The 16,336-nt window shown below is 37.2% G+C and overlaps 1 protein-coding gene across 2 annotated transcripts in view; it reads left to right on the top strand.

Annotated features, from left to right (window-relative positions):
* LOC124787907 overlaps window positions 1-16,061 on the top strand; it is a 97,485-nt gene extending 81,424 nt beyond the window's left edge. For both annotated transcript variants that reach the window (XM_047254888.1, XM_047254887.1), the window contains exon 7: window positions 13,267-16,061. In XM_047254888.1, coding sequence (XP_047110844.1) covers window positions 13,267-13,455 — 189 coding nt within the window. In that variant the 3' untranslated portion in view covers window positions 13,456-16,061. The remainder of the gene's footprint in view (window positions 1-13,266) is intronic.
* Window positions 16,062-16,336: the final 275 nt, after the last annotated feature.

Below are 16,336 nucleotides of genomic sequence, written 5' to 3'. Positions count from 1 at the left end.
TACAGTTACTACCTTCATTTCTAACGAACACTAATTACCCAGTACAACATTGTGTGTTCTCTCAGATTTTGATTCTAGTTCTTTGATCCACTTTTTACTTAGGGATATAACCATATTGAATCGTTCCTGTGCAATACTGTAAAAGAAATTTGGAACAGTTGTGTGAGAAGTTGTTAGATGGCAACAGACAAGTACTTCATGAATTAGAAATGATGCCTCTATTAGAAAATCATGTTTGATGTCCTTTTTACACCTGTTGCTAAGGGCTTTTTTGTGGATGGGCAGTGCTTTGGTGTTTTTTAATAGTATGTGTGACAGTTATTCTTTGTTAAAATAAACCTTTTTTACAGATTCAAACTGTAACTGCTTTTTATTTAAGGATTAAAAAACAACAGATTATTGGCTAAGGCCACCCAGTTCACCAGTATTACACAAAAATGGAACTTACTTGAAGGAAAGAAAACTACATGTGTCTCTAGTATGTCACAAAAGTTCACTTCAAGAGACAGATACAGAACACCAAAATTATAAGTTCCTTCAGCACTAATTTGTTGTAATATTCTCTTCCTTTTAGTCTTTTAGTCAATGGCATCACGAGGCAGTTGATTATAAAACTGTATTTGCATAACAAACGAGATCACAGATGAGATTAAAATATGTGTTGCTGGGGCTAAAATAATCGTATCAGTTAACCCTTCTACTCATGTGCATCTGCTGAACATATCAACAGCAGAAGAAGCATGAAAGAATTAAAATAAATCTTTGAGAACTCCGGACTTATTCATCTGCTCTTCAAGCAAATAAAATAGACTGCAATAACCCACACTACGTTCCCAGAGGTTCGAGATGTTATAACCACAACAAATATGGAGACATAGCTAAGATTTGTCACAGTAAGAAGAAGTAGAAAGTCTGCCATCAATGAAACAAGGTATAAGACAGAGTCAACAAAGCTATACACCGAGCCTGGTATACAGATTCTAGGGCATCAGCACATATGTAGAATCACTTGTGTGATTTTAGACCCACTGAGTCAGTATTCAGTTTGCAAGTACTCATGACTAACAACAAATACTTACATGTTGTATGCGTATTGAAGCGTTGGTGGGCAGAGAGCACACAAATATTAGGTGACGGATGTGCACTACACATCTCAATTGAGTACAAATCTACTTTCCACAAGCAAAGCAGCGGAACGGTCATTTTTGATGATAGAAGCTGTCACATTTGTGATGCTGAGAAGAAACTGGTGGACACAGCATGATCAATCAACAAAACGCATAAACTGGATCGACTAAGTGATCACACTGCTGAAGCAAAGTGTACGTTCTTGTCTAATGACACACAGCTATGAGACAGATTATTGTGCTACCTACGCTTGGATGCCACTGATGAATTATAAAAAGCTGTGGCTAATGGCATCAGATATAAAGAAGCGGTTTACACTCCATGCATTACTTGCCTAGAACATCCAAGCAAATCAGACTTCCATTCCCACATCCCACTTTTAAAACAAAAATAGTTTTGGAATTAGTACATTCAGATTTGTGCGACAAACTATACCAACCAGAGAGCAAAATATTTCATAGCTCTGACTGACTGACATTTCGAGAAAGATTCTTTTATGCACTGTCAGCAGTAACTATGAAGTGCCTGAGATTACTCACAGTTTTAGAAGGATTGTAGGGAATCACACATGTGAAGAATTTTGTATCTTATGAACTACTAATGGAAAGGAATATATAAATGAGAGACTAACAAAATTCTTATACAACAAAGGAGCTAAATATCAAACAATACCTCACACTCCCGAACAAAATGGTATAACAGAGAGATACAATAGAACAATCTTGGAAAAGGTAAAATATATGTAGGATGATGTGAAATTATGTATGAAATTTTGGGGAGAAGCAGTCTCCATTGCAGTTTATTGTATTAGATTTGCATCATCTGCAAAAACTTTGAACATGATGCCATAATCTGACATCCAACATCTGAGATTATTCAGCAGTAAAGCTTTTGTCCAAACACTAAAAGCCATTAGGCACAAATAGGACAAAAAATGTGTTGATTGCATGCTCGATGGATACTGCAAAGATAGTAAGTGTATTGTTTGTTCCACCCATTTAACAAAGATTTATAAAAACCAAAAGTTCCCTTTAAAGGAGAAACAATTCAAAAGCATATAAACAAGCTAGGAACATCTAATCATTCATTGGGACCAAACAAAATATTTGTTCTGTTAGCAGATAAGGAGAAGAATCAAACCGAGTTGGAAGAAGTTTCATTGGGATCAGAAAACACTGTAGCACAAGATGACTCAAAGGATGCCAGGTTGTATAATAGTATTTCAGTAGAACTGGGCTCAGTCAGAATAAAAGAAGATTTCAGACCATATCCACAAGTACTCTTCCCAAATCCAGGACCAAAGAAGATGGACAGTTATGTGTCCTATCCCACTAATGATTCACAAGAAGCAAAACCATCAACTTTGGAAGAGGCGTTGCAATCTAAAGATCGACAGAAATGGTTTCATGCAATTCAAGAAGAATTAAAGTTACATGCAGAAAAAAAGACTGTTTGTGCCATGTGGATCTTTAAGACAAAAAGAGACTTACAAGGGCAAATGCTTCACCCTTTTAGCTCGTAAGAAATGTGCACAAGTGAAAGGTTTAGAATCTGAAGAAACATATTGCACTGGTGATATGATGCAATTCACTCATTTAATTATTTAGTCTAATTGTTAAATGTTACTTGGACATTGATCGTTGTGATGTAAGTGCAGTTCTTTTGCAAGGAAACCTGAAAGAAGAAATTTATATTATAATTCCCATGTTTGGCAATGTGAGAAAAACAGTAAAAGATGTTGTTGTTGTGTTCTTCAGTCCTGAGACTGGTTTGATGCAGCTCTCCATGCTACCCTATCCTGTGCAAGCTTCATCATCTCCCAGTACTTACTACAACCTACATCCTTCTGAATCTGCTTAGTGTATTCATCTCTTGGTCTCCCTCTACGATTTTTACCCCTCACACTGCCCTCCAATGCTAAATTTGTGATCCCTTGATGCCTCAGAACATGTCCTACTAACCGGTCCCTTCTTTTTGTCAAGTTGTGCCACAGACTCCTCTTCTCCCCAATTCTATTCAATACTTCATCATTAGTTATGTGATCTACCCATCTAATCTTCAGCATTCTTCTGTAGCACCACATTTCGAAAGCTTCTATTCTCTTCTTGTCCAAACTATTTATCGTCCATGTTTCACTTCCATACATGGCTACACTCCATACAAGTTCCTCTTCTTCAGAAACGCTTTCCTTGCCATTGCCAGTCTACATTTTATATCTTCTCTACTTCGACCATCATCAGTTGTTTTGCTCCCCAAATAGCAAAACTCCTTTACTACTTTAAGTGACTCATTTCCTAATCTAATTCCCTCACCATCACCCGACTTAATTCGACTACATTCCATTATACTCGTTTTGCTTTTGTTGATGTTCATCTTACATCCTCCGTTCAACTGCTCTTCCAAGTCCTTTGCTGTCTATGACAGAATTACAATGTCATCGGCGAGCCTCAAAGTTTTTATTTCTTCTCCCTGGATTTTAATACCTACTCCAAATTTTTCTTTTGTTTCCTTCATTGCTTGCTCAATATAAAGATTGAATAACATCGGGGAGAGGCTACAACCCTGTCTCACTCCCTTCCCAACCAGTGCTTCCCTTTCATGTCCCTCGACTCTTATAACTGCCATCTGGTTTCTGTACAAATTGTAAATAGCCTTTCGCTCCCTGTATTTTACCCCTGCTACCTTTAGAATTTGAAAGAGAGTATTCCAGTCAACATTGTCAAAAGCTTTCTCTAAGTCTACAAATGCTACAAACGTAGGTTTGCCTTTCGTTAATTATTCTTTTAAGATAAGTCGTAAGGTCAGTATTGCCTCACGTGTTCCAATATTTCTACGGAATCCAAACTGATCTTCCCTGAGGTCGGCTTCTACCAGTTTTTCCATTCGTCTGTAAAGAATTCGTGTTAGTATTTTGCAGCTGTGACTTACTAAGCTGATAGTTCGGTAATTTTCACATCTGTCAACACCTGCTTTCTTTGGAATTGGAATTATTATATTCTTCTTGAAGTCTGAGGGTATTTCGCCTGTCTCATACATCTTGCTCACCAGATGGTAGAGTTTTGTCAGGACTGGCTCTCCCAAGGCCGTCAGTAGTTCTAATGGAATGTTGTCTACTCCCGGGGCCTTGTTTCGACTCAGGTCAGTAAAAGATAAAAGCATGAAAAGACTTTAAAAATCAGTCTGTGGATGTAAACAGAAAAGTTACTGTTGGAATGTCAAACTGGATAAAGCTCTACTCAGTGTAAATTTCAGTAGGTCACCAGCCGACCCCTGCATTTACCACAAAAATCAAGGAAGAGACATATTCATCATAGCAATTTATGTTGATGATATACTGACCTTTTGTAACAACCTGCAACAAAAAATTGCTTTTAAAGAGAAACTAAACAAACAATTCAAACAATAGTACATTGGAGCCATGTCCAGTTGCCTGTGGATCTGATTAACAAAAGATCGCAAGTGTGGACTGTAGTAGATGAAGCACACATTATATAAATCAGATTATAGAAAAATATAATATGCAAGGCTGGCATCTTGCATCCACACTGCTAAATCATAACATCCAGTATTACTGCAGAGGGGGAGGGGCGGCTGCCATAAAGATTTATCTCAGGAAGGGAAGTCATACATAGCCTAATGTAGGCACGATTAGCTCTTTCATGTGTAATTGGAGTGGTGAGTCAGTTTAATAATAACCCAGGAATATCTTACTGGCAAGCTGTGAAAACAGTCCTACAATATTTAGAGGGAACTAAAGATGTCGAAGTACAATTTTCAAAGATGAGGATCATGACATCACAGGATTCATTGATCCTGACTGGGCTAGGGACGCAGAAGATAGGAAATAAAGCACCGAATTCTTGTTTGTGGCACAAGGTGCAGCAGTATTGTGGAGCAGCAAAAATACCAACAGTAACATTCTAGGTGACTGATGCAGATTACTTGGCATTAACTTCTGTCTGCCAGGAAGCACTTTGCCTACAATAGCTATGAAGAGAAATATCCCATTTGCTAAAAGTGGGCCTAATTAAACTGTTGTGTGACAACAAAGGTGCAGTTGACTTGTCAAAGATAATTGGATACAAAGGCCACACTAAACACATTGAGTGGAGCAAATTTCAACAAATGGAACACTAATAGAATGTAATGACAAAGCTGTTGTGAAGAACTAGTCATCATAAAGTAACACAAGAATTTGGACTAAGAGGGTGAGATACTGAGAGGTTTTGCTCCTTGTGGGGATGTTGGAAATTATGAATTCCATGCTTGTACTAGAAAATCATCTTTGGCACCATTGCTACAGCTCTTGCTATGGACATCGTTTGTTGCTGTAATTTTATGTCATGTAATACTTCAATGTTACATTCATTTTGTTCAGAAAAAACCTTTTTTTAGTTTGAAACAGTAACGACTTTTTATTTGAAGATAAAAAATAACACACCTGTATACGCTTGATCAGAAACCAGACTTCAGTTATAAAAGTCGAAGGATATGAAAAAGGGGCGGTCGTTGAAAAGGGAGTGAAATAGTATAGTAGCCTACCCCCTATGTTATTCAGCTTATACACTGCATAATCAGTAAAAGAATACTAAGATAAATTTAGGAAAGGAATTGAAGTTCATGGAGAAGAAATAAAAATTTTTAAGGATTTCCAGTGGCATTGTAATTATGTCAGATACGATAAACGGCTTGAAGATCAGTGAAGGACAAACAAAAATAACTGATGATGGCCAAAGTAGAGAAGATACGGGGTGTTCAAAAAGTCTCTTCGCAGTGCCGTATGACTGTTAGCTGCGCGTGCTGTATGCTGCAGTAAATATACCGAAATGAAGCTCAATGAAATAAAAGTTATTAATTTATTGAATATTCATTTTTACTTACAAATTTTCAAATTAAATGTTGAAAGTGTCCCCCCTGTTGTTGAATACACAATTAAATTTGTCTAATCATGTTTCCAAACACAAGCTGTAACATTTATTCTGTAACAGAAGCAGTGAAAGTGGATATTGCAGTTTCCAATTAATCGATGGATTTTGGATGGTTTTTATAGACAGTTGCTTTTGCTACACCCCAGAAGAAAAAGTCAGGTGGTGTTAGGTCAGGCAATCGTGGAGGCCAAAGTCCCTGTGAAATTATGCGATCACCAAAAACATCAGCAAGCAGTGACATTGAAACGCGAGCTGTATGCGCGGTTGCACCATCTTGTTGAAAACAACCGTTCAGTATTTCTTTTAACACAAGTTCTCCTATGAATGGGTACAGAACATCACTGCAGTATCGTTGTGCGTTTATTGTTTTGTTGAAAAACCCAGGCAGGCGAAGAATCATACGGCACTGCGGAGAGACTTTTTGAACACCCTGTATAAAATACCCATCAAAAATGGCACAAAAAGTGTTTTTGAAAAATAGAAATTTGTTAACATTTAAATAGGGAATTTCTTTTGAAGCTGTTTGTGTAGATTATAGCCTTTTGTAGAAATGAAATCTGAAAAGTAAGCAGTACAGACAAGAGGAGAATAGGAGTTCCTGATATGTTGTGTTACAGAAGGACGGTGAGGATTAGATGAGTAGTACAAAATATTTGGGATATCTTGATTTAGAAGAAGGATTGATTGATAGGGCTCATTATGAGACATCAAGGAATATTCAGTTTGGTGATGGAGTGAAGTGTGGGTTGTAAAAATTGACTAAGGCATGACTGCAGTTAATAGGTTCAAATGGATCTTGGTTAGAGTAGTTATGGAGAGATGAAGAGACTTGTACAGAATAGACAAGTCTGAAAAGCTACATAGAACTATACTAGTCTTTGGACTGAAGATCATAATTACAACAAGAGGTTGTGTACCACTCAACTAATCGATATGTTTTCAACTTTTCTCAAAAAGTAGCTGTACTTGCTCATCAGGTGGTACAACATTTTGATAGCCAGTGGTTCCATTGCTGTGAAGTGCATTCAGTTTGCTTTTGTATGGAAATATTTTTGTGATTAATTATTATGGTGATAATGCCTCCTGACAGGCAAGCATCAGTGCATATTCCATGATTCAGTTGATAAAAGTGCTTCTGGGTGTCACATAGTGCAGTTCTATGCCTTTTAAATAATGTCTTTGTTGTGGATTTACAGTTTTCAACACCGCCTTCCTATTCCAGATCACAGTAGACTCTTCATCCTGTTTAGCATATGAATATAGTCAGTCTGGTTTTGTAACTATGCTTTTGTGAATATGCATCATGTAATCTTCCATTTTAGGGCTCATTTCATGGGTAAGGACTTCGTCCTAATGTTCATAGGTATTGATATTTAACAACAATACTTCTTGTTATTCTTATTCAATATCTGATTCTTGATATTGACATCCATCCATCTGCAAGAATATTCATTATAGTCTTGTGTTGGACAAATACTTGAATTAAGCAGGCCATTGTACCTTTTCTGTCTTCCAATGGGGATGTAATGTATATAGTGAAATTAGTGCTTCGTAGCTCTTTGGTGATTATTCTACAGCGATTTCTCTTTATGTTTAAAAATGAGAATCAGGTGCCAGGTGGTACTCACATTTTTAATCTCTAGCCAATTCAACTAAGACAAAAAGAGATAGGAGGAAAAATCCATGTTGTTGCAAATTTTTGTATGGTGGTAGGAGGGAGTGGTGCAAACAACATACTAAAAATCTTGACTTATGGACACATGGGGATGGGCGAGCATTTAAAGGCCATTGATGTTCAAAATTACAGACCAATATTCTTAATATCAATTTAGTGCAGAATTCCTGAACTTATTAGCAGTTTGAATATAACAAATTTCCGACTGAAAAGTTTCTGTCCACAAATCATTAGTTTTAGAAAGCATCGCTCAGTCAAAACTCAGCTTCCTATTTTCTTCTATGATACTACCTCACCTGTCATTCAATAACATCTTTGTCTCTGTACTTCCACCTTGACTGACATCTCTGCCCAAACTCTTTGCCTTTACATATGTCTGCTTGTGTCTGAATATGTGCGGATGGATATGTGTGTGTGTGTGTGTGTGTGTGTGTGTGTGTGTGTGTGTGTGTGTGTGTGTGTGTGGCGCACGTGGCGCGCGATTGTACACATGTCCCTTTTTCCCCCCAAGGTAAGTCTTTCTGCTCCCGGGATTGTAATGACTCCTTACCCTCTCCCTTAAAACCCACATCCTTTCGTCTTTCCCTCTCCTTCCCTCTTTCCTGATGAAGCAACTGTGGGTTGCGAAAGCTTGAAATTTGTGTGTGTGTGTGTGTGTGTGTGTGTGTGTGTGTGTGTGTGTGTGTGTGTTTGTTATTGTCTCTATCAACGTACCAACGCTTTCGTTTGGTAAGTTACAGAATCTTTGTGTGTATATATACACACAAATTGTATTTATATTAACATGTGCCCAGTACTTTGCAACCTCCAACGTGCTTGGAGTGGCTTGCAGGAGATCAATCTTCGTGCAGGATGTAGGGCACAATAGGTACTGGAGCATGTGGCTTGTGGTTTGTTCTTGTCCACAATCACAGGATGTATCTTCTGTTATGAAGCCCCACCTCTTCAGATTGTAATCTGTTTAAAGATTTCCACACCACCCAGCTCTCGTTGTGTCCAGGTGGTAGTTCTTTGGCTTCTGGCATCTGCATGTGAGGCATTGACTTCTTCCATAACTCCAGCCTTGCCTTTGCTGATGAAATGGCGAGCTTCCCAGATGTTCTCAGGAAGCTCTTTCGCGATCTCAGCCGTTGCTGTGGTGGATTATGTCCGTGCAGTGGATGGGCACTGTCCTGTTCCACTTTCAGTCTCTCTTTGTTGGTAGCCACTGTTCTGCGTACCCATGGTGGCGCTGTTCCAACCAGGCAGTAGAGCTTATCAGTTGGGGTAGGTCGTAAGCAACCTGTGATCAACCTGCAGGTTTCGTTGAGAGCAATGTCTACTTGTCTGGCATGAGATGACCTGTACCAGACTGGAGAAGCATATTCAGCAGTAGAAAAGCATAGTGACATTGCAGAACAGACAAACTCCATATCCCTGGATTTACGAAAAGGTTTGACTCGATGCCCCACTGCAAACTGATAATGAAGTTATGAACATGTGGAATAGGGTCCCAGATATGTGAGTGCCTCCAAAGACTACATAAGTAATAGGACCCAGTACGTTATCCTCAGTGATGAGTGTTCATCAGAGACAAAGATATTGTGGGACATGCCCTAGGGTAGTGTGATAGGATAGCTATTATCCTCCCTACATATAAATGATGTGAAAGACAGAGTGAGCAGCAATCTGTGGTTGTTTGCTGATAATGGTGGGTTGTTTGTGAAGATGTCATCATTGAGTGATGTTAGGCAGATACAAGATGATTTGACAAAATTTCTAAGTGGTTTTATGAGTGCGAGCTAGCTGTAAATATAAAAAATATAAGTTAATGCAAATGAGTAGAAAAAACAATCCCAAAATGTTCACACACAACATTAGTAGAGTGCTGCATCACAAAGTCATGTCAATTAAATATCTGAGTGTAATGTTGCAAAGTAATATGAAATTGTACGAGCGTGTAAGGATTGTAGTGGGGAAGGAGAATGGCTGACTTTGGTTTATTGGGAGAATTTTAGGAAAGTGTGGTTCATCTGTAAAGGAGACCACGTATAGAACACTAGTGCAACCCATTCTTGAGTACTGCTAGAGTGTTTAGGATTCCCACCAAGTCAGATTAAAGGAAAGCATCAAAGCATTTTAGAGATGGGATGGTAGATTTGTTACCAGTAGGCTCGATGAGCATGCAAGTATTAGAGAGGTACTTCGGGGACTCAAATCGAATCCTTGGACGGAGGGTAACATCCTTTTCGAGGAACGCTGTTGAGGAAATTGAGAGATTTGATGTTTTGCAGACTCTAGAACAATCCTACTACTACCAGTGTACATTTTGCATAAAGACCATGAACATAAGATATGAGGAATTAGGGGTCGTACGGATGAACAGTCATATTTCCCTTGCCAATTTGCAAGAAGAGCAGGAAGAGAAATGAGTTGTAGCGTTGAAAGGAAGCATGCACCATATGGTGGGTTGCTGAGTATGTATGTAGATGCAGATGCATTGTGGAAGGTAGTTCACAGGATTGTGGTCATGCACTTCCCTCCTTTGTTGGCCTGAAAACTGAATAGCGAACAGGTGAATTCAAACTATCTCTACCCCTCTACATCACTAGAAGCAACTATAGCGTGTTTCAGGTCAGTTGCGAAATTACAGCTTGTTGCTCTTTATTGTTGACAGTGTACTGTGAGGCTATGTATCATGTTGTAGGCACTTAGTGATGAATTAATTAATGACCAGAAAGTTACTGCATTTCTCTCACAGTTAATTGTGTTACTGGTAGCCTATGCAAATCTCTTTCATTCAGAAACCACTTGGACTTGTAGAGTGGAACTCACAGAGTGAAGCACTTAGCACACATCCACAGTGTATCTTGCAAGGTGGGTGTGAATGTGGCTGATGGACTGGGCTTGATCATGTTCAGTTCCAAAATAGTAATGTGCTGTAATCCATCGCTTGACTTATAATGAAATATCTGAAGTTGGGTAACACCTAAGTGACCTAAATCTGTTGCGGAAGAGCCTGAGCTGATGCAAGGATGGAGCATCTATTTATAGTGGAGGCAATGAAATAAACATTGTCAAATAAATATTGACAACATGTTGCACTTGGGCTAAACTCTTCAGTATGGTAGATGTATTACAGCTGCAGGAGTTTCAGTATGGTAGATGTATTACAGCTGCAGGAGTTAAGTTTAATAACGTAACAACTCACTTAAACAGAAAATAACTCCAGTGTATGAATCCAACCCCAGTGAAGTTATTTTGTCTACGTATATAAGAGAAGTAGACAAGAAATGCTGCAGAGGTATAGTCTGCCTGAAAATTGAGCAGCAGCCGTGGGAGAGGATGCCTTTCCTGGAAGAAAGCTACAGCTGCTGTATGGGATCACTAAGAATAAATTTTCCCTCTAGCAGTGTAGAAAATTCTTCACTGATTGACACAGATTCTTTCCACATGTGTTCTTTGCATTAATATTATTAATAATTCTTACCTGTATTCCATGTAGTGTTAACACACCTTGTAGAAAATGAACATTGCACAGCGTGTGGCCAGTTATCATAAGGTGCACTGCAGAAGGGTTAGTGCAAATTTGTTAAACACCCTGTAGGCACTAGCTGTGACATAGTGAGGTAGAGGGAGGTGGGACTCGCCTGCTTCTCTTCAGTTTGTAGACCTATAAAGGAGGGAAATGCATAACCACAATTCAGCAATGTACCTACCCTCATGCTTCTTCCCTCCATCCCCACTCCACCCCCTCCCCACCACCCCCTCCCACCCACTTCCTTCCTACCACCCTCTCCACCCCCATTAAACCCAAAAAACACAGTTTATCCCTAAATATGGCACTACTGCACTTAGATGTGAAACACACATTTAATATTTGTTATAAACAATTTGATTGAACAGTAAACATTAATTTTATACGATCAAAACACTATGTTTAGTAATTTGTGATTTCTCCATCCCCTGCAACATGAAAAGTATTAGTCCTAGAGAAAAAAAATTTCTAGGGAAATTAATGTAGCTTAATGTAACACTGGGAAACATTTTTGACAGAGGCTGCGGTTATTGAGTTACTCAAAAAACATAAAAAAGTAACTTTTAAATGTCCCCATTCTTCGGCCACATGTTACCGGTCAGGATTTTTGCTGTATTGTTCATGGCACTTCCTTCTCCCATCGTGTAAAAATTTGCAACTACAGAAAGTTTTTCCTCGGATTTTCCTTCCATTGACTGGACTATTTGTTATCCAGTGATTAATAGCTCGTTTATACTAGGTAACTCTCACTACACCTATATGTATAGCATGTATTGTATGTCACAAATTAGTTCTATTTTGAAACATTACCAATTATATTATAGGTGAGTAATCCCAAGTTTATCCAAATATAAATATTCCATTGATAAGAGATACCATGGAAACAGTATTTCTTCAGTCTTTTGTGAATATGACAGCTACGATGGGGTAAAATGGAATGACATTTTCTGCTAATCTGTTTTAGAAATGCACAGCGGTGTTCAAAGGGTACCTATTAATTTAATGGTCTACTTTATTACAACAAAAGAAATAGCAGGATTGAAAATAAAGTGTGGCAAGGCAAACATTGACCTGTAGCCAATTGATGTCTAGCACACAGAAACAGATAGCAGCACAGAGACATTACTAGTTTTTGAGCCACTGCTCTTTCATTTGTTTAAGTACATCGTTTCAGACGCATACAACCACACAGACATCCATAGTGCAAGTGAACATCCTGATGTAATGATTACATAATGAGATTTAATTGTTAAACAATGAAGACAGACACCCTTTGTGATTGCTACTAACAATGTTTATGAAGTTACTCTAATTCTCACCTTGATATGCTACAGAACTGATTATTATTTCATTACTTTTATTTTCACAGTTCGCAGTATGTCACAAAGTATAGATATTTTATGGCTTCTCGCATATAGACAGCAGGCACTACCTTGATTACTAAACACATAACTTGCAAAGGAAAATTTAAGTGTAACCTACCATTCTGTTCACAATGAGAACATTACACAGAGTAAGAGCTTGGAAATAATGAAGATAGGGAAGGAAATATGTGGTGGTCGTGTTTAAGGAACCCTAGCATTTGCCATAAATGATTTAAGGCAGCTACAGAAAACCTAAATGCAGATGTCCAAGCAAGTGTTTCCCCTTTACAAGGCCAGTGTGCTAACCACTGTCAGCTCATCTGCCGATCGTTTAGAGGAAGGGAACTAGCTTTTGATTATTATCAGTTGGCCGAGAAGTCATTGTCTGCTGCACTTCAACATCACTATGATCTCAAAGTTATATAAGACCAATTAAAAAAGGCATGACGTAACATTGGATATCAGTTTTGTGTCCATTGCGTTAATATGACATGTGTATAAATCTGCAAAACATTAGACAAACTTGTGTCAGGACAAACATAATTTATGTCTTCACATATGTCAGTTGTCCACAAAAATTCTACTACTACTGTTTTAAATTTCATTGTAGATGTCATTATATTGTTGTTAATATATTTTTCTCTTTTATCATAGGCAATGGAAGCAACAAAGGCACTTTTACGCCATGGCCTTCGAACTAAGTTAGAGGCTTCACTTGAGTCAGAAATACACTTACTGGTGCAGCATTGGTGCACAACTGAATGTCAGAATAATATTCGTAATTTTCTGGAAGCTTATGAAGAAATCAGCTTGCAGAGACAGCGCATTGATCCTGACCTCTAGCCTTGGGTTTGTCCCATTAGTGCCGTCTGGTCAGAGTCCTCCAGAGGGCAACACTAATAATTATTTATTGTTGTAAGTGTGTGCTTTATTTTTATAGGCAGTTTGTTATGGTTTGAAATGGTGGAATACCTGATCATCATGATGCATGGTAATGACTTTGTTAGGTCTTTGTGACATTTGTGATATTATTGATAGATAATACATCACTTTCATTCTGTTCTAAAGTTTTCTGAATACAGGTGTACTGTGTGGTTATACAGATGCCTTCATAGATAACAGTTAAAAAGATGGTTTAAGTGCTGAAGGCATTCTTATCAACAGAACTTTCATGCTGGGGCCAAGATTGTAATGCAGATTTTTCTTTCTCTATGATTTCTGATTGTTACAGTTGAAGCTGAAGAAGTTGAGTGTTTTGTAACGTGTAAAAGTGTAGTTGTTGATGATCTCTCAGAAATCTTTATTTTCGTAAGATCAGTTGATACGTTGGTGAATAATTGTTAAGACATTTCAATGTCACCTCTGTGCTCAGGAGAATTCGGTGTTAATCCAGTTTACGAAGGAAAGCTAAATAGTTCATGTGGAGACAGTGATAGATTGTAATTACTGCTTTCTTGCATTGTATAGAATTGATAATTTCATCTCTTTATACTTTTGTACAACTTTACAAAGTTGAAAACAAATATTCATTGTTGTGGATGTTCACAAAATAATAATTTTGTTACAGATGCATACCATTTAAGTTTACACTTAAGTAGTAATCATATATGCACTTATTATCAGATGTTGACCTGTGCATACTTCCTTGCACACAGTACTCCTGTTCATCCTCCTCCTTTTTTATCTACTTATTTTCGTTTAACGGTTGTCACTGTGCACTTTAAGAAATTAAAATTAAATTTTCAAAAGTGCCAGAATATCGCCTTCCTCTCCACTAACTACACACACACACACACACACACACACACACACACACACACACACAGAATTGCTATTGCTTTGAAATTTTATTGAATGAACATTCAAGAAAGCATTATATTACAGTGAATGTCGTGACTTGCAAGTACTTCATCATTTACTCTGCTGTTGCACAGATGAGTAATGTAAATTTGCAGTGGTAGAATATGTTTAAACTAAAAAAAAGAATTTGTAAAATGTGAGCCTTATTAAAAACTGTAATCTTTTAATGATGAACATTATGGAAAAAACGAAGTGTGGTGATATTTTCACATTATACAAGTACATGTTATTTTTTTCAGTTTATGAAAGTGATATGTAACTGTATATAACTGACATGTTGTTTGCAATTTGAAAATTCTAATTCAAAAACCAGATCATTTTTGCACATATAATGTAAATAGAATTGGTTTTAACAAGTCTCAGAAAACATTCCAAAAAATCCATGTAAATTTAACTGTCACCAAACACTTTTAACACCAGATTATGTGTACCTGTACATTTATAAAAGAAATGATGTACTACATCAGATAAATATAAGTTATAATTTTCAAGTGTTTTAAACCATGTGGAGCACTTTATTTCATTTATAACTGTGATGCATGAGGACAAAGCTGTATTTTGTCCTTGATTTTGCTGTATTAGTATGACGATTGCACTTTTATCAGTACATGGTAGTGTTGCGTGAGAGTTCATTATGAATAATTTCAATATTGTACAGTGTGCAAATCAGTAACAGCAGTTACAAACCTTTCTGTGCAGTATGACAAAAACCTACAAACAGAAATCTGCTTCTGTCAAGTTTTAGTTACCACACAAGAGAATTTTGTGTCCTAAATCAACAAGAGCAGAAATCTACAAACTGAATGAAAATAGATGAATTATCGAGGATACTTACAGTACGTAATATTAATCAGGTTGACAATGACACAAATAGTGGATGCATTACCTATGTTTGGTCTTCATTTGGTCATTACATTCCAGTGTTTGCATTCCTTTTCTTTCCTTATGTTCACTGTTATCAGGGTTTTTAATTATTTATCCTTTTCTTTCCACTGTGTAACATTTATTTAATATCATTAGTTACATGTTTTTTTGTCTTGAAATTCAGGAAGATGTTTGTAAAATTTATGGTTATTTGTTACAGAGCACCTTTTAAATGTACAGGGCTTTCATCTATTTTGTTCAGTTCTGTATCGATTCTGTGTATTATTTCTCATGTTGTTATAGCGAAACTACTTTCTGTTGTTGAGAGACTGCACATTGTTAGTCATGGTAATGATATATGTTAAGTGTGTCTTATGTCATTCTGATATTTCAATGATACAAAGTATTAACAGCAGCGAAGTGGTATATGTTTAAAAACTAGGATTTCAGCAGTATTCGCAACCACATGGGTGTTTGCAACTTCATGGACACTTATTTGTGATTATAGACTGTTTTTGTGCTAGTCTCAGAGGGTAATATTCAGTAAATCTGCACATGCACCATGTAAATATTATTATTCATGATATTAGTGATTACTAATGCCAGATTGATTTCTACGACCAATCTTTTGCATTAGATCATTTCGCATGGACATATTTTTAAATTTTGTTATGTATGTATTTGTCACCAAACACATAGATAATAAAAAAATTGTTGTTCACAAACCTCTCGTATTAATATTTTGTGCAAGAATCCTTGCACCCGCCTAAAATAATAATTGAAGCCTTAAACTATGTTACTGATTTCAAAACCTTTAGTTCAACACTAAAGTGAAGTACTGAGTTGTCACGAGAAAGATTTTTGCCATGTGACTGCCAAGATAATCCTTTAACCAAGCATTGCTACAATTCTAGTTGGGTGCTAACTGATTGATGCAATGATTTCCTATCCTGAGACAATCCCTTCATCTCAAAGTAGCAATTTCATTCAGTGTCCTCAA

Source organism: Schistocerca piceifrons, chromosome 3 (assembly GCF_021461385.2).
Source record: "Schistocerca piceifrons isolate TAMUIC-IGC-003096 chromosome 3, iqSchPice1.1, whole genome shotgun sequence".
NCBI classification, from domain to species: Eukaryota; Metazoa; Arthropoda; class Insecta; order Orthoptera; family Acrididae; genus Schistocerca; species Schistocerca piceifrons.
The sequence above is the reverse complement of the archived record's forward strand: the minus strand, read 5'-3'. Positions and strand labels throughout refer to the sequence as shown.